General features: G+C 34.1%; 3 protein-coding genes across 3 annotated transcripts; 2 read left to right on the top strand and 1 right to left on the bottom strand.

The window, feature by feature from the left end:
* Positions 7,523 to 9,311, top strand: LOC18783087 (inorganic pyrophosphatase 1). Its single transcript, XM_007215735.2, has 4 exons — positions 7,523 to 7,774; positions 7,932 to 8,053; positions 8,155 to 8,356; positions 8,536 to 9,311. Exons 1-4 carry the CDS (start codon positions 7,637 to 7,639, stop codon positions 8,890 to 8,892), a joined length of 819 nt encoding a protein of 272 aa, XP_007215797.1. The 5' UTR covers positions 7,523 to 7,636; the 3' UTR covers positions 8,893 to 9,311.
* On the top strand, positions 12,517 to 15,025 carry LOC18783733 (inorganic pyrophosphatase 2). Its single transcript, XM_007216378.2, has 4 exons — positions 12,517 to 13,321; positions 13,643 to 13,764; positions 13,904 to 14,105; positions 14,427 to 15,025. The coding sequence occupies exons 1-4, from the start codon at positions 13,184 to 13,186 to the stop codon at positions 14,778 to 14,780; spliced, it is 816 nt and encodes a 271-aa protein (XP_007216440.1). The 5' UTR covers positions 12,517 to 13,183; the 3' UTR covers positions 14,781 to 15,025.
* Positions 17,743 to 18,146, bottom strand: LOC109947921 (ABC transporter C family member 8-like). Its single transcript, XM_020559555.1, has 2 exons — positions 17,992 to 18,146; positions 17,743 to 17,853 (listed from the first exon to the last, which is right to left on the bottom strand). The coding sequence occupies exons 1-2, from the start codon at positions 18,143 to 18,145 to the stop codon at positions 17,753 to 17,755; spliced, it is 255 nt and encodes an 84-aa protein (XP_020415144.1). The 5' UTR covers position 18,146; the 3' UTR covers positions 17,743 to 17,752.

The following is a 24,012-nucleotide window of genomic DNA, read 5'->3' as shown; positions in this document are numbered from 1 at the left end:
GTGCTATTGGGTTCGAACTTGAAGACATTGGTCTACAAGTAAGACCGTTTCCACTAGACTCGATCCGGTTGGCTTTTTTTCTTCAATTTTTTTTTTGGAGACAGGATCATTTAAGTTTTTTTTAATGGTTTTAGACTAAGTAGGGCAACACCAAAAGAGGCCCAAAGTATGGTTGCAAGCCCTAAATTAAAATATGGGCTATTAGATTGTACATCAACAAACTCATGCCCAACTGGGTTTATTCTGCAAAGCCCCCATTTATAGGTTGGCTGAGTTTTGGGTTTCAGACCCCAAGTTCAGAGCTATGGGCTGTTATCTCTGATTTAGGATTATACCTTCCAAAATTGGCAATTGTAAATGACACTGCATGATGCATGATCAACTTTTTTTTTCATGTTATTTTTAGTACAAGGGATGATCTAAACTATACGAGAGGGGGGTTTTTTTCACACACAGCTAGAATGCTATGGGGGTTCAAATTTGAGACCTCTAATTTATAAGTCATTACCATTTTTCATTTGACTAAACCGAGCTAGCCTTTTCATGTTTATTAAATTTATATAATTGATTTTGTCTGTCTGGTCTTTCAAATGCAGTCTTACTAGTGAGAACCTAAGTGTGATTGAAAGAGCTTTTGGTTCTTTCCTGAAAATTTTGGAAGCCTCGTGATATAGTTATTTCTCACAAATATGCCATTCAATCCAATTTGGGTTATTGCCTCATCAAAACTATACTTTCCTCTCCTAACGTATCCAATTGTTCTTCTAAATAAAAAAACATATCCATTTTTTTTTTTTGTCCTAGGGTCCCTGTTGAGCGTTTTTCTAGTAGGGCCTTTTTAATATATCCCACTACACGGTGTGTTTAGTCTCTTCTCTTAATTTTTTTTTTCTTTCCATTTTATGCTTCACTCTAAGTTATTCTTAAGATATCTAAAGAATGAATGAAATTCTCCATTCAAAATGATAAAATATATATATTCTTTTTTCCTTTTTTGGATACAAGCGATATTCTACTTTAAACTAATCTAAACTACGAATAGAGGAAGATTCGACTCGAATGTACAGTGAATAACAGATATATATTCTTAGGTACAAAACCCTTATTTTAATCCATGATGCACATCTAAGTGGTTCTTATTTTAGGTATACAAGCATCATATACTCTCTTTGATCCAAGAATTTGTTCCATATTCCGACATTCGTTTTGTTCCACAATTAAAATGACTGTCCCTAGCATCGAAAAAGAACAACAACAAAACCAAAACTTTGAAACCGCACCACCAACCATGAACCAACATTTTCATATGCGTATATAGTACCCCCAAAAAAATAAAAGAAGCCGAAATTCACGTGAATTTGTTTTTAGTTTGTACAAGCATGCATTGCTGTGCCACGTTGGGTATCAAATGCGTGACACATATTTTCATATATGTATATAGTACCCAAAAAAACAAAAACAAAAAAGTTAAAATTCACGTGAATTTGTTTCTAGTTTGTACAGGCTTGCATTGATGTGTCACGTTGGGTATCAAATGCGTGACACATATTTTCATATATGTATATAGTACCCAAAAAAACAAAAACAAAAAAGCTAAAATTCACATGAACTTGTTTCTAGTTTGTACAAGCATGCACTGATGTGTCACGTTGAGTATCAAATGCATGACACATATTTTCAATCACCCACCACCTTTCTATTATTTTTTGAATCATCAAAGCGCTTTTCCTTTGGCCGGTATTATCACTAGACTTTATAGGCACCATGCATCTAGCAAAGCAACAAGAAAATGGCCGCCTTTTCTCTCAACCACAAGCAATAAGAAAATGGCTTCTTTATTTCCTCCGGAAATTCTTGTTGATATATTTTAAAATTGGCATCTGACATGGTGCATACAAAGATTTCACGTAACCAATGTGATATAAAGTGGTTTAGTGGTCAAGTAGCAATTGGTAGCCAACTAGCAGAGGATTACTTTAATTCAGAATGCTTGATAGGAAACATCATCGCCACAATAGTAGAGAAGCCAATTGGTCATATTATTATTTTTATTCAAATTATTGTTGGTAGATATGTTATATGTATGTGAAAAATGTTCACTACCTGAATGACAAATATATGCAATCACATAAATCGTATGTATTCAATAAATTAGAATTTTACTTTCCAACATAGGTTCGAATTTAGAACGTATAAATTTTTATGGGAAATTAGACCATACATTTATTAGTGAAGTGGGTGGTCTGGTTTTCCAGGTCTTCGAGCCCCTCCTTGATAGTGCCAAAGACGCTAAATGATTCGCGACTTGATTTCCTAATTTTCTCGTCCAAGACCACACGCACATGATGCAAAGTATATGTAGCAATCTTTAATCTTGAAGAGAATGGGGTATAGATGCCATGTACCCATTTTGATGCGTCTAGTTATTGTACACCATCCTCACTACTTTGATTAAAGTGATTCTATTTGCATTTGTCGTGCATGTATTTTACCAATCACATCCATGATTACTTATTTTATTCTCCCTCGACTCCTCCCGTATGTCATTCTCTCGCTGTCAACTGACGACGGTGGTGTTGTCAAGGCCATTGGCCACGGCGGATCCGACAACTAAGTCGATTTTTTTTCATTTTTTTTTGGGTGTAAAGTTTAAAAGAAATAAAGAAATATTGCAAATTAATTACTCATATATTGTCTCCCACAACAAGTCTCATCAAATCCATTAAGAATGCTTATGTACGTCTAATCTCACCTTAAATATTCCCACTAAAATTATAAATATATGGCTCGTGGGCATCCCTATTTGGAAATAGATAAAGAATAAAAATTCACTTTACCCCAAAGAGATAGGAACACCACAGCATCATCATTGGAGTATTGAATTCATTTTGGCGTCGGACCTAAAAATGAATTCATTTTTTGAATTCATTTTGGTGTTAATATTTTAGGCAGAGATTTAAGAATTTGTGCCTCTGTTTCGCAGTATGCAAACATGGATTCCGAGACTTTTCTTAATGATAAGGTGACAGAATAATGTAGGGACTGTAGAGAGCGGTGGCAAAGCTATCTGATTCTGATCATATAATGTTATGTGCGTCATGAAGGAGAAAAATGGGCACAAACTAAGCAGAAATCAAGCTAAAAGAAGAGGTAGATTATAAGGCAAGGCAACGCCTACTTATATATTAGGAAATACACAGTTACACGCACAAACTAAAATTATTAAGATTATTATATCAACATAAAGCTTTAAAAGTGAAATACAAAACTTTTAGCTTATAACGTACGTCAAAGACATTTTCTACTTAACTAAACTCTGTTCTTGAAAAATATGATTTGCACTTCAAATATACCTCTTGCGCTTTTTAGAACACTCACCCACCAGGCCCAAAAATACCATTTGATAGATAAACCTCGTTACTTCGAGTCTTGTTTCTCCCACCTACCAAATTAAAACGATTACCTAAGCAACCCAACCCGTAAATTCTCATCATCTACAATGTGTTAGCTTAAATATGATGGGGTGACACCCAAAATTTATACAAGATTTAGTGGGACTCTACTAAAAACCATAAATATTTTGGTAAGGTTATACTAAATAACTTGGTTTGGTGAGACCCTGCCGGACTTAAATGTATTATTCAATACCCACCCAAAAACTATAATTTGCAAGATGCGTAAATTATAAAAACTTCAACAGAACTGAAAAACTATCAATTCATACTTTATGTAGAAGCTCTGCAAAAACGTGCTCTATTGGTCAAAAATAACATTTGATCACTAATTTGTGAGATTTGAGCCTTTAATGACTTTATTAGTGTTCAATTTATTTCAACAATGAAGAATTAAGTTGAGAGTGAGCAACAGAGCTTGAAGAACATTATGTGTGGAATGTGGGTTATCAAATTTGGAACTTGTGGTGTAGTCAATAAATTAATGAGGTGTTAGTTGAATTGGTTCAGTTTTTTGGTGTCACTACAAAAAAGGCTTTTTTGGTGACTTAGTCACCCCAGGCTTTTTTGGTGACTTAGTCACCCCAGCAAATGTCACAAAATGTCATCAAATAATGGCAACTATTACTAATTTTTTTTTGTAGTATGCTCTCAAGTGGTTCTGGGTACAAGTCCTCATGATACCCGTATGTGTAAGTTTCCCTCCTCCCTCTTCCTAATCTTGGTAAAACAAACAAAAAGTTTTTATTTAAAAAATAATTTACAATGTAGGAAGTTACAATATAAAAGACGAAAAATGTATGTTAAAAAGTAAAGTAATGGAACTACAAAGTACACCTAATTTGTTAGGGCATCTCCAACCATAATCTCTAAATGGGGCTTTAAAAATAGTGGATATAGACCCATTTAGAGCTTTGTTGTAATATTCTGGGTTCTAAAATTATTTTTCCCACAATGGGGGCTCTACATTCGAGGCTCTATATGAATTTTTTTATGATGTAATTTTTTGTTGTTATTAACTTAGTATTTTTATTGTATGTTTATGTTATGTTAGCTTTTTTTTACTGAACATTTCTACCAAAAAATAAATCAAAATTTGGAGTAGTAATTCTAAAGGAAATTTTTTTTTAATTAGAATGAAACAAAAAAAAGAGAGAGAGAAGGAAATATCAAACCAAAAAAAAAAAACACAAAAGGGATATAGACAAAGCCTTTTATTTGGTTGCTATTAGAAGAAAAAAAAAACATTAAACAAGCCGGATGCATGCTGCAACTTTTCAAAATGTGGGACCTATTTGGGCTCTAAGGGCATGTTTGGCATGCCTTACTATGCCTCACTGGATTGGACTATGTTAAATAGTCCCTGAAACCCATGTTTGGTAAGGGAGGGGATTAGTTTAAATGGGATTGTATAGTCCAAAGGGAAAAAAAATATGGGACTCGCTTGGCTAATAGAGCGAGCCAGAAATATGGTTCTCAAAATAGCACCATCGCTATTTTGAACATGCCAGTCCGACTGGATACCACCACCACCATCAAACACACAAGCTTGACCACTACCACCATGAGTCCACGATCATCAGACCACCACCATCAAACCCATAACCAGCACCACAGACCCAATTGAACCATCATCACCACCTAGTCAGTCAAACAAAGCATCAAAACCACCCATAATCAGCCACCACATACTCAGTTCAACAACCATCACCACCCAATTGAACCACCACAACCATTAATTAGTGGAACCAGAGAGAGAGGGGGGTGGGTGTTTGTAGCCACCACAAACCCAGAAATGGATCTGGCCCTCTTAAAATTTGGGGTGAGGCATGAAGAGAGAGTGAAAAGGAAGGAAGTAAGAAGAAAAGAGAAAGGAAAGCATAGGAAGAAGGAAAGAAAAGAGAAGGAACAGCCTGGAAAGGAAGAAAGAAAAAAAAAAGGGGAGGCTTAGGAAGGAAGAAGAAAGGAGGAAGAAGGAAAAAAGAAGAAGAAAGGAACGGGGCAAGAAGGAAGGAAGAAGAAAAGTCAATGGGTAAAAGAGGAAGGAAGAAAGAAAAGGAGAAAAAGAAAAAAAAAAAAAAAGAGAGAGAGAGAGATAAGATAGTTTAAGCCTATTAAAAATGTTAGAATTTATTTGTCTTCTTTTTATTTATTTTTATGTCAAAAAAGCCTTAATTAAAATTAAATAATAGAATTTTATTAATTTTTTATTAATTAAAATTAATTATTAAAATAATTATTTTTAGTCCGACACAACACCAAACATAGGTCTTCATTATTTTTACAATCCAGTTTCTTAGTCCGATACAGCACCAAACATAGGTCAGTACTTAATTCAGCTTAGTCCAATCCGAGCTAATCCAAGATAGTCCCAGGATTTAGTCCAGTCCATGACAGTCCGCCATACCAAACGACCCCTAAGGGCTTTATCAGAGTCCACAGATTTAGAGAGAGTTTCCGTGGGGGTTTATAAAATAGGGCCCCAAATCTCTTTCATTGGGGATGTTTTTTTGCACACGAACTCTATATTATAGTCCCAAAAAGGTTGAGCCCCAATTAAGATTAGGATGGCCTTAGTCTATTAAGTAGGGGTGGGCATCAATCCGGCCGATCCGGTCAATCCGGCCGAACCGATTATATTGGATTGGTTTGGTTTGGTTTTGACCAAAGAAAAAGTCAACATTTTGAAAAACCGAACCGAACCGGTTTGGTTTGGTTCAGCTGTGGTTTGAGAGTTTTAAAAACTGTCCTAAACCGAACCGGACCGATTATAAATCAATTTATTATTTATTTAATTTAGTTTACATGTGGCAAGGTTTGTGTGCGTTTTGTGAGTCCGCGTATCTGAATGTTGGTGCACGTTTTGATCTTCTAATTTGCATATCCCAGTTATTTGTGTGTGCTTGTATTTCCCTCTCTTTCTATCTCTACTATGTGTGTTTGCTCTTTGTGTTGTGTGGCTCTTCTTACTCTATCTATCTTAATTAATGGGTCCATTTCATAATTTCATACGCATTCAAACTCCACCTCTGTGATAAAAACATTTACCTCTTTGTGATAAAAGCTTTTCATTTGTTTGTATTTCTCTTTGGCTTTTTGACTCACTCACTGTCTTTCTTTCTTTTAATGCTACTTGTGATGAATGCAATGAGTAAATTTAATGCTACTTGGTTAATGCAAATTTTGTATATGTTTGTTTTGATGGAAATTGTGAACTTAGATGCATGCTAGACATTGGACAACCTTTGAATAAATGGAATGATGTTGTATTAGCCTTTGATGGAATGAAATGAAATGATATAATGGCAAAATGTTAGCATTATAATGTAAGAGCAGGTTGAAAAATGCATGGTTTTGTGTTAGGCACAAACCGGCCGAACCAATCCGAACCAAACCGATTACAAGTGGTTTGGATTGGTTCGGTTTCCATTATGATTTTAGGCTAATCCGAACCAAACCGGACCGTTATTTTCTTATTGGTTCAGCTGTGGTTTGAGAGTAAAACCGAACCAATCCGGACCGTGCCCACCCCTAATTATAAGTGTGTACAAAATATAATAATTTAAGTAAATTTAGATTTTAACTATAAAAAAAAAAAACCTGGTACAAATTAATAAGATTGATTAAAATAGGGCCCAAAACCGAAAAGAGCCCTAATTGAAGAGGTGGATTGTGACACAGCCAAAAGCTGTAGCACTTGGCAGCCACAAAAATTGGGAAAATAGGATCACAGACTGTACCATACACGGAATATTCCCCCTAGTAAGCGCTAGTGCGTTTCAAAGTTGGACAGCTAATAACAGAGCGAATTGAATTCCCTTGGAATATCCTCATATTCCCGCGTTTTTAACTCATCTTATCCCCACCCCTCCACCCTCCGATCTTCCACCCTGTCAAAGTCATCAGATCCAACGGCCACACCCCCATGATGCACCAAACAACTATTAGCCATATTCTACACCATTTGTATATTGCTCAAGTAATATTCCATTTGGAATCCAAATCCCATTTTAACTCGCCTAATTCACAAATTCAAACACTTGGGTTGCTATAAATACCCCTTCTCTCCCTTTTACACTTGCAACCAACAATTCTTCTGCTTTCTGCTTTTTGCTTTTTGCTTTCTGCTTCTGCTTCTTGGGTTTTTTGGGTACTTGGGTTTTTTTCTCATAGAAATTTCATCAATGGCTGGAATTGTGGTGGTTTTTGACTTTGACAAGACCATTATTGAGTGTGATAGTGATAACTGGGTGGTGGATGAGTTGGGTGCAACTGATTTGTTCAATCAACTTCTTCCCACCATGCCTTGGAACTCTCTCATGGTAAGTTCTAGATTTCTTCTTATAATCAATCTTCTTGTTTAGTTTCATGTTGTTTTTCTTATGTTTTCATAAAATGAGAAAGAAAAAAAAAAAAAAAAATTTTATGGTTTTCAAGAGCCTTAAAAAATGTTTCCTTTTTTGGACAAAATATTTGCAGGATAGGATGATGGAGGAGCTTCATTCACAAGGAAAAACCATTGAAGACATTGCAGAGGTTCTGAAAAGGACTCCAATTCATCCTAGAGTTGTCCCAGCAATTAAAGCAGCCCATGCTTTGGGGTATGTGTCAAAACCAGCCCCTCCATATTTTTTTTTTCTCTTTCTTTTTTGGAAGAAATATAATTAATTTTGTGGTGGGTTTCTGGTTTTGGTGTCTGCAGGTGTGATTTGAGGATTGTTAGTGATGCAAATCTGTTTTTCATTGAGACAATCTTGAACCATCTTGGGCTGGAGGAGTATTTCTCAGAGATCAACACCAACCCAAGCTATGTTGATGAACAAGGAAGGCTTAGGATTTCTCCTCACCATGATTTCACCAAATTCTCTCATGGCTGCAGCCTCTGCCCTCCCAACATGTGCAAGGTATATTATTATTATTATTATTTTAATTTTATATTTATTATAATAAACCCCCAATCAAGACACCAACTTCTCTGTTGGACCCAATTCCAAAAGGCTTGGAATATTTTCTTATACTTCATAAATACTAAATAAAAAACTCTCAAGATGTTAATTTTTTTTATTACTGTAATTAATTACAGGGTGTGGTCATTGAAAGAATCCAAACTTCTGTAAGCACTGAAGGGAAGAAGAAGATAATCTATCTTGGAGACGGCAGTGGAGATTATTGCCCAAGCTTGAAGCTCAAGGAAGGAGATTTTGTAATGCCAAGGAAAAACTTCCCACTGTTTGATCTAATCTGCAAGGACCCTTTGCTCATCAAGGCAGGCATCCATGAGTGGACTGATGGGGAGGAGCTTGAGCAGATTCTGCTCAGCCTCATCAACACAATTTCCATGGAGGAAAATGCTCAGTTTATCTCAGCTGATTGCAAGTTGCAGACCATCTCTGCTTCTGCTCATGAGGCCTTTCCTAAGGCTCTCCCTGTTCAGCAATAGTAGTAGTACTAATCATAATTAACATGTGTGTATGTACAACTTTGGTTGGGTTTTACCCTAATTAATGTGATGCTGGCAAATTAATGTCATGGCCAGCAAATTCAGAAGAAACCCTTTTTACCCTTCTGCTATGGGTCTTTTGGGTTTAGAAATAGGCTTTGTAAGTTTGTGATTTTGTATTGATCAAGAAAATTGGATCAATATACATTTTCCATGGAAAAAAAAAGGGGTGAAATTGGAAAATGCTTGCTGTATTTATGGGCTTTCCAATTCTTACATAGGCCGAATAGCAGCCACATGGTCATTTGCATAGGCAGGGCCTTTAATCTTTCAGATAACTCCATATTTTGGATTGTATATGTCTGCCAATATAGTTTGGGTCACCTCCACTTTTCAGGTTTTTATATAAAAAACATTAGATAAAGGATTTTGCGGCTTTTGTTCGCTTTAGTTTCATTGTTAAAATGTTAGTTAGTTGGCCTATGAATTGGTACTCTCGATGTCTTATTGATGTTTTTAATTATACTGTTGAAGTTTATCTAATAAAGTTTAAAATAAAATAGAAAAAATAAAAAATAATTAACAAAACAAAAGATGGGTCAAAGTTCAAAGTTAATTAACTGGGAGGCTTTGCGGTCTTATGACATACATTATACATGTTTTAGCTATCATGCATGCATTTACAAAACGGGATTTGGATAATCTTATCTTTTAGTTACCAAAAGCAAGTTTTCTAAGCTGAAATCGACAGTCTTATAAAATACTACAAGAAAAGAAACCACTCTCATGGGTGTCACATGAGTCTGTCTGCATATGTCACGAGTCACGACAACACATGAGTGAGCATGCATACATCGGTTTCATGTACAATATTTACTAATTTTTTAATTTATGGATCATATCTCTCTTAAATATATATGAGAAATAAGTGGATTCCACATAAAAAATCGGAAGATAATGAAATTAACTTTCTAATTAATGATTCAAATTTAGTGTACGGGTATTGCTATTTGGATCATATTTACTGATTATATTGTTGATCATCTCTCTAATATAGGTGGCTCCCACATATACTGATTGGGTTCACCTTTATTAGAGATGTGGTCAGTAATATGGTCAGTAAATGTGATACAAATATAGCATTATTGTTAATTTAAAAGAACTAACTTTTCAATGGGGTCTAGCACAGTAAAAAAGGGTCTTGACTTGCAGACAAGAGGTCTTAGATTCGAACCCCCACGACATCATTTGTGTGTGTGTGTGTAAGAAATTCACTCTTCTCTAATTTAGACTATTGCTTATACTGAAAAATAAAAAATAAAACATTACTTGCTTATATATGGTCATCACAAATTTAACAACAATGCGAAATCTCATACGATAAAAATGAATGATTTACATTACGAGTTTAACTCAAAAACAATTGGCAAACGATTGCGAAGATGTATACAATTTTATGCAATGCGGTGCAAGAAAATAGTGCAGAAGAACAGGAGCTCTCCTATTCCGCTAACTTATACAGTGTCAAAGCAAGGAAGGCTCAAAACGCTTCCTCTTTAATTCACACTAGATTTTAAAGATCAAATCTTGGATTCTCCATCCACTATGTACCTCACTGTTGCCATGCTTTTCAAGTGTCACGTACTGTTTTTTCACCGCAAATGATTGAATTAATTATATATGCCTTTATTATTTTCTTTTCAATGTAGACTAAAATTATTTAGGAAAAGTCACAAGGTGGCAGTGACATGGCCAAAATATAATAATCGCATGAATCATAACGAAATGGTTTGAAATTGACATAAATGTTAAATCACAAGAACTGTAGCCTTTGCATCAATATTGCACTAGGGGTATGAATTTAGGCATTGTCAAAATGTCAATTATATATTTTGTTTGCATACATGATGATTTTGTTTTTTTACTTTTTTTAAAAGAGAGGTGATAGATAATTGAAAAGTGCCAGTATACATGAGAAAAGTAGGGATAAATAATAAAAAATACATCATGTCCATATAATAATAAAGTTTAAATGTCCGAACATGTATATAAAAGAATTTCTATATATATATAATATGCCAAATTGAAACCACACCGACCGTTACCCAGCATTTTTTTCTTGTAACCGTATAGCTTTTCTTGGTCTCGATTGCGTTTAGTTGTTTTCCTTGAGATTTATTTCCCTACCAAAATGAACAATAAAAAATTAATGTACAAAAAAAAAATATATCGAATTTGCATGCGCATCAAATGCGTGACTACATATTATCAATCAACCACTCACCACCTTCCTATTATTTTTGGATGCTTTTTCCTTTGGCCGGTATTATATATCCACTAGACTTTAAGCACCAAAGCAACAAGAAAATGGCCTTCCTTTCTCCGGAAATTCTTGTTAATATATATATATATATATATATTTATTTATTTAAAATTGGCATCTGTGCGTACAAAGATTTCAAGTAACTAATAATGTGATAAGTGGTAGAGGATAAGAAAATGAATAAGAAAATGGTTGGCAACTAGCAGAGGATCATTAGCTTAGGAATTCTGTAAGGGAAACATCATCTTCTACACAACATTTAAGAAGCCAATTTGCCAATTGGTCATACTGGGGGAATCTTTTATATCTACTTTCCTATGTTTAATATGCAAGATTTGGAAATCGTATAATGTTCAATGCAACTGAAAAATTATCGACCTATATACTTTATTTGGATGCTCCGGAGAGATAATTTAATGTTACTTTGGTTAAAAATAATAATTTTTCATTAATGCGCGAGATTTTGAATTTTTAATGAGTTTGTTATAACAATGGAGAATAAGACTAAAGGTTCGTTTATGAGTGATTCTGGATAGACCAATAATTGCTTTTATAAAGAATCATTTTAAGTTGTTTTAATTAAGTGATTTTATAAAGAGACACTTGTCACTTAAAGTGATTATATAGAAAAGTGCATAGAAAGTTGAAGAAGATGATGAGTAAGACATAGATTATCACACTTGGAACTTGGCCTAGAAACAAATAAGTTTTTATTTAAAACTAGGTACGTACACGCAATTGCATTTGGAATAGTCGAAATGTAATGGAAGGCTGTTTTTTTCCCCAAGGAAGTGTAATGAACCATATAAAATGTGTGAAGTTAAAAAGTGAAGTAATGTTACTATATTACCCCTAAGTGGTTAAGTTTGTATAGGACATCATTCACATATCCTATATATGATTGAGAAATAAAATATTTGATTTATTTAATGTATAGTATCCATTTTATCATTTATGAGGTATTTAGTTATATATTCATTCTTAGTACTAGTGATATAGATAAATTATACACAATTTAATTTTTATAAGCAATAAATTAAAAAAAAAACTCAAAAAAGACAGTTGGCCTTATTAAATTACTTTGATGCCCTGTTGAGTGTTTTGAGTTTTCTTATGAAATTTTCGGGTTCAGCTTATTTTAAGAAATCGATGGTAGTTTTGTAATTTATAGGAAGTTCGAATCTTCTTTGTAATATTATAAATAGGCTTTAGGTGCGTTTTTAAAGTCCATTTCACGTAAGTTTTTTTAATTTTTATAATTTGGGCATCATTCATCTATTTATATATATATATTTTTAAATACAAGTGATAGTCTAAATTATAAAGGGGATGAAGTTTCTCACACTCATTATCAAAGTGTCATGAAGGTTTGAACTTGTGACTTAGTATGCAAATGAAGGCTTTTGTTAAATAAAAATATTTAATTGATTTAAGTTTTTTTTTTTTTTTTTTTGGTGGATGGGTATTAAAAACCTTGTACATATTAATGAGGTTGATTTAGGTCCATTAAAATAGACCGAAAACGAAAAAGAGCCCTAGTGTTAGAGGTGGAACGTGACGCACCCAAAAGCTTTAGCACTTAGCAGCCACAAAATTAGGAAAAAATAGGAATATTCCCCCCAGTTATTGCCAAGTGCGTTTTAAAGCTGGTTCAATTCCCTTGGAATATTCCTCGTATTCCCGCGTTTTATCTCATTATATCCCCTCCCCTCTCCACCCTCCGATCTTCCACCGATGCAAAAGTCATCGGATCCAACGGCCAAAATCCCACAACGCACCTAACAAATATTAGCTTGCAATCCAAATCCTAATAAAACTCACCAAATTCACACACTTGGGTTGCTATAAATATTACCCCTCGCCTTCTCTCTACTTTCCACTTGCAAATAAACCAAGAACTCTTGTGCTTCTTCTGCTTGTGTTTTTTTTGGGTACCATTTTTTCTCTTCCTCACAGAGAATTTCATCAATGGCTGGAATTGTGGTGGTTTTTGACTTTGACAAGACCATTATCGAGTGTGATAGTGATAATTGGGTGGTCGATGAGTTGGGTGCAACTGATTTGTTCAATCAACTTCTGCCCACCATGCCTTGGAACTCTCTCATGGTATGTTTTAGATTTCTTTGTATAATTAATATGTTCCTGTTTTGTTTCATGTTGTATTTTTTAGTACAAGAATTTGGGGGGTGGGGTGGGGTGGGGTGGGGTTTTACACAAATATTCATTGGGAGTTTGGGAGTTTCGAACCTCTATCCACGTGAATAGAGGTGGAAGAGCTCAACTGACTGAGCTATACCCCACTAACGTTGTTTTTCTTATCTATAATATATGGTTTCATTTCATGTGAACAAAAAAAGAAAGAATATATTCTATGGTTTCAAGAGACTTAAAATATATATGTTTCTTTTTGGACAAAATATTTTGCAGGATAGGATGATGAAGGAGCTTCATTCACAAGGAAAAACCATTGAAGACATTGTAGAGGTTCTGAAACGAACTCCAATTCATCCTAGAGTCGTCCCAGCAATTAAAGCAGCCCATGCTTTAGGGTATGTGTCAAAACCCTCCATCAATATATAGTTTCTTCTTTCTTTTAAAAAAAAAAAAAATTCTTTTATCCCATGGACTTAATTCTCGGAAGAAATATAATTAATTTTGTGGTGGGTTTTTTGGTTTTGGTGGCTGCAGGTGTGATTTGAAGATTGTTAGCGATGCAAATCTGTTTTTTATTGAGACAATCTTGAAGCATCTTGGGCTGGAGGAGTATTTCTCAGAGATCAACACCAACCCTAGCTATGTGGATGAACAAGGAAGGGTTAGGATTTCTCCTCACCATGATTTCATCAAATGCTCTCATGGCTGCAGTCTCTGCCCTCCCAACATGTGCAAGGTATATTATTTTCATTTTTCTTTACAAATAAACTCACAATTTTTAGAATATTATATATAAATATATACGCATGTTTTTTGTTTTTGTTTTTTTCCTTCAAAAGTTGGAATCAAGACACCAACTTCTCTGTTGGACCCAATTAATTCCAAAAGGATTAGGACATTTTGTACATATCCTTGAATTGTTGTGACCCCCAATCTTGAATGTCCTAATCTAGGATTTGACATGAGCTCAGTATTTCCCATACTTCATGAGTATTAAACAATAAACTCTTAATTAAAAATTAATCATGATTTTAATTATATTCTACATGAAAAACAGGGTGTGGTCATTGAAAGAGTCCAGACTTCTCTCTCCAGTGAAGGGAAGAAGAAGATAATCTATCTTGGAGATGGCAGTGGTGATTATTGCCCAAGCTTGAAGCTCAAGGAAGTAGATTTTGTAATGCCAAGGAAGAACTTCCCACTGTTTGACCTAATCTGCAAGGACCCATTGCTCATCAAAGCTGACATCCATGAATGGACTGATGGGGAGGAGCTTGAGCATATTCTGCTCAACCTCATCAACACAATTGCCACGGAAGAAAATGCTCAGTTTATCTCAGCAGCTGATTGCAATTTGCAGACCATGTCTGCTCATGAGGCCTTGCCTCAGGCTCTCCCTGTCCGGCAATAGTACCAATAATTAACTAGTGTGTGTGTGTTCAAGTGTGGTTGGTTTGACCTAATTAATGTAATATGCTGGCAAATTAATGTCATGGCCAGCAAATTCAGAAGAAACCCTTTTTACCCTTCTGCTTGCTTTGGTTTCTTGTTTTAGAAACAAGGGTTGTAAAAGTTTTGTGATTTTGTATTCATCAAGAAAAGGAAAATACTTCCCTTCTTACCATGTAAGTATGAGCTCTTATACATTCCTGCCAATAGCAGTGTGCCATACGCATTCTTTTCGTGTTTTAAATGAATTATTTTTGCATATGTGTTAAACTATGATTCGCAGAAAAAAGAAGTATCTCCTTACAATGAAGGAGGCAAGCAATCCTCAATAAAATTGGATCAATATACAGTTGAAAATCTTTGCTGCATTTATGTGCTTTCCAATTCTTACACAGTCCAAGTAGCAGCCTCATGGTCATTTACAGAAACAGGCCCCTTTGTTTAATCTTTCAGATCAGTCCATATTTTTGTTTGTTTTGCTAATAATAAGCATTAAATAAAGGATTGTGCAGCTTTAAAATAAAAAAGAGAATAAAAACAACAAAACAAAAGACAGGATTTGGATCCTCTTTTCTTTTAGTCAAGGAAGGCAACTTTCCTAATAAGCTGAAATCCACGAGCACAAGGATTGTTTGTTGCTATCATAGCATTATGGAAGAGTACCAAAAAAAAAAGATGTGGCTCCTCTCGTATCGTACATCCGTTTCATGTAAGTTATCCTCTTGTACATATGCGACGACACATGAGTGTGTTTTCCTGTGGCATATACTAATTATCTCTCATAGATATATATGAAACACATAAGTGAATAAGCCACTGTAATAATGAAATGGGGATGGTTTGAAGGGAAAGTATTCAAGTTCGGATTGGCGCTTACCTAAAAAATGATTGGCAATAAGTAAGCAGTCCAAAAATTTATATGTTGAGGTGCAAGAAATAATGCAGATAGAACAAATGGATCTCCCATTCCACTAACTTGAAGAAAATATAGAGTCAAAGAAATGCTCAAAATGCTTTCGTCTCATTAGATTTTCTTTTTAGTGTAATTATTTCCTTTAAAGATCCAATCTTTGATTCTCTATCCACTATGTACCCTATTTGCTTTTCCATTGTCATGTACTGTTCTTTCCCTGCAGGTGATTTTTATTTGTTTTTTTTAAGAGAAAGGTGATAACTCAAAAGTGCTTCTCCTAAAAGCAATGGGTAGTGGGTACGTCTAAATGCATGATATCTTATCTTGAATATGACAAGTTAGTCCAAGTATTAGCTGTGTTTCTCAGATCATCAGTGGGATTATTATTATTTTTCAGTACAAGCGATAGTTTAAATTATAGGGGAGGGAATTTCTCACACACAAGCATGAATATAGAAAGAAGTTAAGTTTTTGAATATTAATTTGATTTGAGAAATAAACTGGTCATTTATGTGTGTTTTGTTTACTTTAGTATTAGATTATGATATTTTCTGGAAAGAAATTGATTTCTTGTCAAATATTTAGCAGGTTGGAGTGATAGTCTTATTATTTATTTTGCAAATAATATGCCAAATTGTTTATCAAGAGAAAATTACTTTCTTTTCTCAAATAATTTAAAAATAAAATAAAATCAAAGAGAAATGTCATTAGATAAACTTCAATGGTACAATAAAAAACATCAACAAGACATATAAAGTAACAATCTCAAGAGGGCAACAAACTAACATGCTAAAGCAAAACTAAAGCTGACAAAGACGCACTAAAACTACTAGCGCACATCATCACAATTAACCATAAGCCCAAACAAAGTCCACAAACCTAACATAACCGAAAGCCTAAAACAACCCACTACAAAAAAAAAGTGGCAATATTTACCATTTTATCACCAATTTTGGTAACTGTTGTGGGTTGTTTTAAGGCTTTAGTCACTAAAAAAAATGTGGACTTTGTTTGGGCTTATGCCTTTTTAGTCACCAAAAAAGTTAAAAAATGTGACTAAAGCCTTTAGTAACCCCCACAACAGTCACCAAAATTGATGACAAAATGATGACTGTTGCCACTTTTTTTTGTAGTGACCCCACCACCACCACCTGAAGAAGTGCCTTTGTGGCCACACCCACCATAGACTAAAAGAGGTGGTGGAGAACTTCAATTTAAGTATGGCTGAGAAGAAACCACCACAAGGGGCTTTTTATTTAAAACACCCTAGTGGACTTATTCACTAACATAAAAGGAAAAGACGAGAAGAGAGGAGGGGAGGAGGGGCAATGACGCTTCTTCCTTCTCCCCCTTCTATGAAGTTTTCCTTTAGGACTCACAGAGGGAGAGAGAGGCTAGGGTTTTTTCTCTACCAAGCCCTGGCAGGTCCGAAGGTAGCCCGAGCTGGTGCGTGAGGGTGCTCTTGGTTCAGCCCTATGCCTCAAAATTGTCTTCTACGTGAATCGAACCCAGATGCATTGAAAGGGAAAGGGAGAATTTGACCCAACTTTTTCACTGTGGTGCCACCCATGTTGACTGGTATTTAGTCTATAAATATATATTGAGCTCGATGTCATGGATTTATTTTATACCTTTTGTTTCTATATCTGATTTATCTATTACTAGAGTTCTCTCTTAATTTGTGACCCAAAAAAAAAAAAAGGAGTTCTTTCAAAAATTGAGCTCATGGCCCTTCTTACTCGATGAGGCTTAGATGAAATATATAAGCATTACGTCTTATAAAATGATGTTTCAGTCAAGATTAGACGGCCCAGATTTTTTCTAAGATTTTACGTGGTATATAAATAAATAAAAAGATTTCTAACAGCAATTTCCAATCAGACAGTTTCTTAACTAATCTAGAAGTTACTAATAAAGATTTAAACCCTTCAGATTTTTATTACCACAATCCAAGCATTAGGATGGTTTCAGTCGAGATTAATGCTTCTTATTATACTGTCAAACTTGTTGACATTTTGGCATCAGTTTCTCTTGCAGCTTGACCAATATTCAGCTACAAGCTTGGAGAAATAGGAGTTTGTATCCAAGAGCTTTGAAGGCTCTTCATACTCCACCAGCTTCCCTATAAACATACACAAACAAATTAAACCACCCTGCATATTAGCAATAGGCTTCATATAAAAATATCACCAGGTCACAGGCCCTGCAGTTTTGATTGAAATTCTGTGATAAAGAGATAATGGAACATATAAAAGCTTACCATAGGAGAGGACCATGACCATGTCACTGTCTATAACGGTTGGAACTCTGTGAGCTACAGTTATTACTGTGCATTCTGCAAATTCCTGCCTGATGATTCTCTGCAGAACGGCGTCTGTGCATGTTGTATGTAACCACCATGGGAACTCTCCCATTCGGTAGGCATCGACTGCTATATAATTCACAATCTCCCCAGCTGAGTGCCTTCGCCTTCCCAAACTAGAAAGCTTCAGCTGCTTTTGATAAACTGCTACCATCAAGGCTGACCACATCCTCATTCCACACCTCCTACAGTCAAAAAACCAATGTCTCTGGCTCAAAGATTCAACCACCTTGGAAAGAATTATACACCCCACTATTATGAGGCCTTCATACTATTTGAATAATTCACAAACGCGTAGAGTAGAAGAGGAGAAACTCCGACTGAAATGTTCCTGAGGAATGCACAAAATGCTATCCATATATTTTCTTTCATGTAAACTTTTGCTATGGTCTGCAGAACCAGGTTCCTGGTACTGCTTGAGCTCCTCTCCCTTGACAGTGAATCCCATGCATAAGCAAAATTTTGGTATGCTAAAGCTGCTTCATCACCAGAGAGGGGATGTCTTCAAGAGCTAATGTTTTTGAGGAACCCAATTTAAGTAAAGGGTTAATCCAAGCAAATGTCAATTTGCTAAGAAAACTAGCATGCTCAAGTTCTGTTTTCTGGCTCTTTCCAGAAGACTTTTTGTCCAATAGAGGTTCAGATCCCAATTCAAGTTCTCCACCACAAATTCATGAGAAAGTTCTCCCTGCATATCCATTTCCAAGGAAAACGATCAGAATTATCATAAAACTGCATGTTAAACGCTGGGACAAGTTGGAAAATACAAGTGACAGAAGTGCATGGAATGCAATTGTATATACAGCCACAGAGAAACACGATCAAACAGAAAGAAGACGAAGACGTAAAACATGACGATTAAGCTCATTCAAACACCACAATATTGAATTTTACTTCACTATAAATCTATAAGAGCAGCAAATTTAGAAACTCAAATTTTATATAAAACACACCATGTTCATAGAGAAAATGATGTTGGTTACTTACCAAGTGAGCTCCTCAAAGAAGCCATACTTGTACCAACTTCTGTGGTGAACTTAATTTGCTACTCTGCAGCAAGCACTCCAAACTTCATAGAAAGAAGTACCCACGTAATAAACTTCCTCTATGATAATCACCAAATTAAATTAGCTTCTGGAAAATGCTTATATGTATAATATATATATGGACAGACTATGCTCACCAATGTGCTTAGACCTTAGAGAAGCTTTTCTTTGTCTTTATATATGCTGAACGTCGCAATCTCGCTTCTTGCATGTTGAAGTTTCACATTTTTCTTTTGTCAATGCAATCCCACATGATTATTATACAATTAAGTCAATAATAAAAGTTCATTTCTTTATTTAGTCACATTTGATTAAACAAACCCAGGTTTTTAATTTTACTTTGAATTCTTCTTTGAGTATTTTGTTCACACTTACATGTCTAAACATACACAATGTAAGAACAGGAACAAGCTTCCACCTTTTTCTTTTGTTGCTATCATTCATTTCACATTTGCTGAGAACAAATTTCAAAACTTTACCAGCACTAATTATTAATCCAATCTCAAATCTTAGCATCAACGACAATCTCAACTACTCCATCAGTACAAGGGGTGGAAGGACTCACTTGGCAATTTGATTTTGTGGGCTTTCAGATTTAGCCATCGTTCTTGTAACCATGTAAGCATGTGGCTCTCCTGTCCTGGATTTGTTATACAAGGGTTGAAGATTGACTGACGAGACTCTGGAGTGAGATCCTGTCATGGAAGTGATTACGTGATTTTTATTTGATATTTTTATGGGTTTTTCACAAATAGGCCCATTCAAACATGACATATATATTATTTAAAAAGTACAAGTTAATTTTTTAAGGAAGCATGTGCGGTCTTCATCCTCAAACTCAACGTGAGTTAGGATATTTTGTGCGGGGTTTAACAAATTAGGGAAAATCTTGAGTTAAAATCAAAATCTTAGGTATAGTGTACTATTATATGTCGAGTTGTGTTTGATGGGATTAAGGTTGATCCCCATTTGGTGATTGAGCGAGCAGGGTTTGCAGCTAAGGAATTCAATGTCACTGCTCCCATTCCTCATGTGTATGGGGAGTCTGTTGCTAATGTTGCCTATGGTGCAGGTCCTTGTCTTTGATGGTTTGCCTTGCCCACCATGATATTATAAGTCAATGAATTGTCTATATGGGAAAACAACTTCTGCTTGGATTTAGCTTGATGTTTTCTTGTATAGATGGTGTCGGCTCCAGGCTCTTTTTGTACTTGATTTCCCAAGTTACTCCCTGTACGCCTATGAAGCTTGGTTTTGAATGAAGGAATATTTTGACCTAAAAAAAAAATAATTTGGTAGTGATGCAAGTCGGTCAGGAGTATATGGCTGCCATATTATTTGCATTTGAAATAATAGATTGAATCGATATTACAGAGGCATGTACATGAGCTACTTAACGAAACTTAATGGAAGATAATAAATTGTCTATTTATTGTAAACCTTGGGTAATACAGTAATCAATTTGACTAAATTATTTTTTATATGACCAAACTGAAATTTTGTATAAAACCAAGTAACCAAAAAGATATTTAACCTTTTGTTTTTAAATACAAGTGATAGTCTAAACTACAAGGGAGAGCGGGGGTTTCTCACACACACTACCAAGGTGCTATGGGGGTTTGAACCTGAGAACATTGATTTGCAAGTGAAGACTCTTTTCCACTAAGCTAGATAGAATTGTTTACCATATATATCTACTCTAATCACGTGAGGTTTAGAATGAAAACTGCATTGATATTTTAAGAAGAATAATGCTACTCTTACCACATTTGTATACCATATCCCTATACCATCTTATGTGGCAACCGAGGTGGACAACCACTTCAATTAAAATCATTTAATATTTTATTTTATTTTATGATTTATTCCAGTATTTGTTTTTCTAATTGTCTTATAATAAAAATACACTTCATTGATTTAATTGATGTGACATATAATATGGACATGCCACGTCATGTGGTATAGAAATGTGGGATAAAAAATGTGGTAAGTATAGCATTACTCTTTTAAGAATATATTCACTTTCTTAAAATTGATAACATACTCTTAAAAAAAATTGTGGGAGAATGTGAATTCAAACTTGAGATCTCTTCCAATTTTGAAAAGAGAAATATTATTAGATCAAGACCTAATATATTAATATCTTAATATGGAATGTATAACTGTATTAAGTAAGATTTTTTGCTAAGAGCACTTCCACCAATTTGCGGCAAAGGACAAGTAAGGGTAGTACTGTTCACGTGAATAGTATATGCCATAGCTTTTTTTTTTTTTTTTTTTGCTTTTCCACCTATTGCCATGGCCAAGGGTAATTACTATTCAAATGAGATTAATTTTATTTATACGTATGAAATCTGAATTTTTTTTGTATATTTTTAATAATTTTTTTCTTCGCTGACGTTAGCGTCCTTAGGCAACAACTCAGGTTGTTCTTGCTTTTGAGCATGCATAGTCTTGGTGGAGTCCACCATCTGCCTAGGCTGGATTTGATTGGTGGAGTGTGTTTTTGTAGCCCGGGGGCTTTTGCCCTGGCAATCCAAATAAGTGGAAAAGCTCTAATCATTTTATCTTGAACTTGAGCCTGTATATGAAGAATAACAATATGGTATTCATTCAAACAGAAGGAAAAAAAAAAGGATATTTTTTTCTTTGATCACATAGAATAGAAGCATATATTATATTTAGCAAATTTTTTTTATTTATGCATAAGTCATATTAGAGGAGGGAAAATCGGAAAGAGAATCTCAAATGCATAAACAACTACTCTCAACTATTAATTTGAGTTTTTTTTTTCATAATATTTACTACCAGAATCCTAGAAAACTATTGTGAAGATACCTATTTCACTTATCACCCATTTTTTTAGGGTCTTTGAAATTTTTTTTTTTTTTCAGGTGTACTATGTATCGTACATAATATCGAACCAATGACCAGGTGCCCACGTGTCAAAATAAGTATAGCCGTACAACTATACTATTTTTCAGAAACATTAATAAAAACCGGGTATTGCCGCGCTGCTATACTATTTTTCTAAAAATAAGGAAAAAACCAAGTATGGCCGTGCTTCAATATAAAAAAAAAAAAACCGCCATGCAATTAGCTGGCCACATGTCAAAATAAGTATAGCCGAGCGGCGTTACTATTTTTTTAGAAACATTAATAAACCCGAGTATAGCCGTACGGCTATCCTATTTTAAAATAAAATTAAAAAAATCTAGTATAGCCGAGCGGCTGTATGATTTATGAAATACTAAAATGGAAAAAATACATGTATGTATTTTATTTGGCAAAATTATGGAAAATTACAACTTAAAAGTTCAGCAACTATATGGTATTTTAATTTAATTAATTTAATTTTTTAAATATATATTATATTTATTCAATAATATGTGAGATTTATTTGTATAATACTTGAATTTTATATGTCTTATTGAAAATTTTGTAAAACAATACGTGTATTAGACATGAAAAATACATATGTACATATACAATACAAATATTGTATGTTTGCTTTTTAAAAAGCTTGAATTTTACCGAGTCTTTAAGACATGTATAGAACACTGATATATTATTAAAAATACGTACGTACGTGTATAATAGATTATTGAACATGAAATTAGTAAATTCTTTACAAGTAATAACTCTAGAAAAGTAAAAAACAAAAAGGAAACAATAGAGACTCGTGTATTGCCAAAATAGTAATGCATAATGCTCTAAACTATTCTTATTGATAAACAAAAATCAGGGAAAAAATTTAAAAGGAAAAAAAATCCCCATAATATATATAAAGAGTATAGCCCCTCTGAATAAATAAAAAAAAAGAAATAAATCTAGTATAGCCGGGCGGCTATACAATTTTCCCAAAAAAAAATAAAAAAAGGGGTATAGCCACGCGGCTTTACTATTTCTTTAAAAATAGGAAAAACCAAGTATAGCCTGGATGGCTATACTATTTTTAAAAATAATTAAAAAACCTTTTATAGCCGCATGGTACTATTTATGAAATACTTAATGGGAAAAAATACGCATGTGTTTTATTTGGCAAAAGTTTGGCAAATTACAACTTAAAAGTTATGGAATTATATAATATTTTAATATTTTAATATTAATTGTTTTGATATATATTATTTTTATTGAATAATATGTGAGAATTATTTGTATAATACATGAATTTTGTGTGTCTTATTGAAACTTTTGTAAAAAAATACGTGTATTAAACATAAAAAATACATATGTATGAACATTTGCTTTTTAAAAGCTTGAATTTTACCAAGTCTTTAAGACGTGTACATAACACGGATGTATTATTGAAAAATAGGTAAGTACGTGTATAATAGATTATTGAACGTGAAAGTGGTAAATTCTTTATACGGATAATAATTCTAAAAAAGTAAAAAATAAAAAGAGGACAATAGAGACTATTGCCAAAATAGTAATGGATAATGCTCAAAACTCTTATCGATAAATGAAAATTGGGGAAAAAATTTAAAAGAAAAAAAGGATACTCAAAATATATGTAAAGAGTATAGCCGGTCGGCTATACTATTTTTAAAAAAAATAAAAACAAGGAGTATAGCCGTGCGGCTGTACGATTTTTTAAAAAAAGAGAGCCCTCTAGCGCCACGTTTCAAAAATTAGTTTTTTAAATTAAAGAAATCGTAGTATAGCCGCCCGGATGTACTGTTTGAATACATTATGTTCGAAAGGTATAGCCGCACGGCTATACTATTTAATTAAAAAAATTAAAGAAAAAAGGACCCTCCTTATTGCATTAGTTTGTACTTTATACATATTAATTTGCTAGTTTCAACATATCCAAAGTAGATATTAATTGGCCACTATATAGTATTGTAATATAATTTTTATAACATAT

This window comes from Prunus persica, chromosome G3 (genome assembly GCF_000346465.2).
Source record: "Prunus persica cultivar Lovell chromosome G3, Prunus_persica_NCBIv2, whole genome shotgun sequence".
NCBI classification, from domain to species: Eukaryota; Viridiplantae; Streptophyta; class Magnoliopsida; order Rosales; family Rosaceae; genus Prunus; species Prunus persica.
This window is presented reverse-complemented; position numbering and strand designations above follow the sequence as displayed.

Excerpts from the sequence above, each read along its gene's own strand:
- LOC109947921 (XM_020559555.1), bottom strand. The coding sequence starts at position 18,145 with ATGGGAGAGTTCCCATGGTGGTTACATACAACATGCACAGACGCCGTT. Across the intron at positions 17,854-17,991 it reads GGTCATGGTCCTCTCCTATG|GGAAGCTGGTGGAGTATGAA; the intron begins GTAAGCTTTTAT and ends GTATGTTTATAG.
- LOC18783087 (XM_007215735.2), top strand. The coding sequence starts at position 7,637 with ATGGCTGGAATTGTGGTGGTTTTTGACTTTGACAAGACCATTATTGAG. Across the intron at positions 7,775-7,931 it reads TGCCTTGGAACTCTCTCATG|GATAGGATGATGGAGGAGCT; the intron begins GTAAGTTCTAGA and ends AAATATTTGCAG. Across the intron at positions 8,054-8,154 it reads AAAGCAGCCCATGCTTTGGG|GTGTGATTTGAGGATTGTTA; the intron begins GTATGTGTCAAA and ends TGGTGTCTGCAG.
- LOC18783733 (XM_007216378.2), top strand. The coding sequence starts at position 13,184 with ATGGCTGGAATTGTGGTGGTTTTTGACTTTGACAAGACCATTATCGAG. Across the intron at positions 13,765-13,903 it reads AAAGCAGCCCATGCTTTAGG|GTGTGATTTGAAGATTGTTA; the intron begins GTATGTGTCAAA and ends TGGTGGCTGCAG. Across the intron at positions 14,106-14,426 it reads GCCCTCCCAACATGTGCAAG|GGTGTGGTCATTGAAAGAGT; the intron begins GTATATTATTTT and ends CATGAAAAACAG.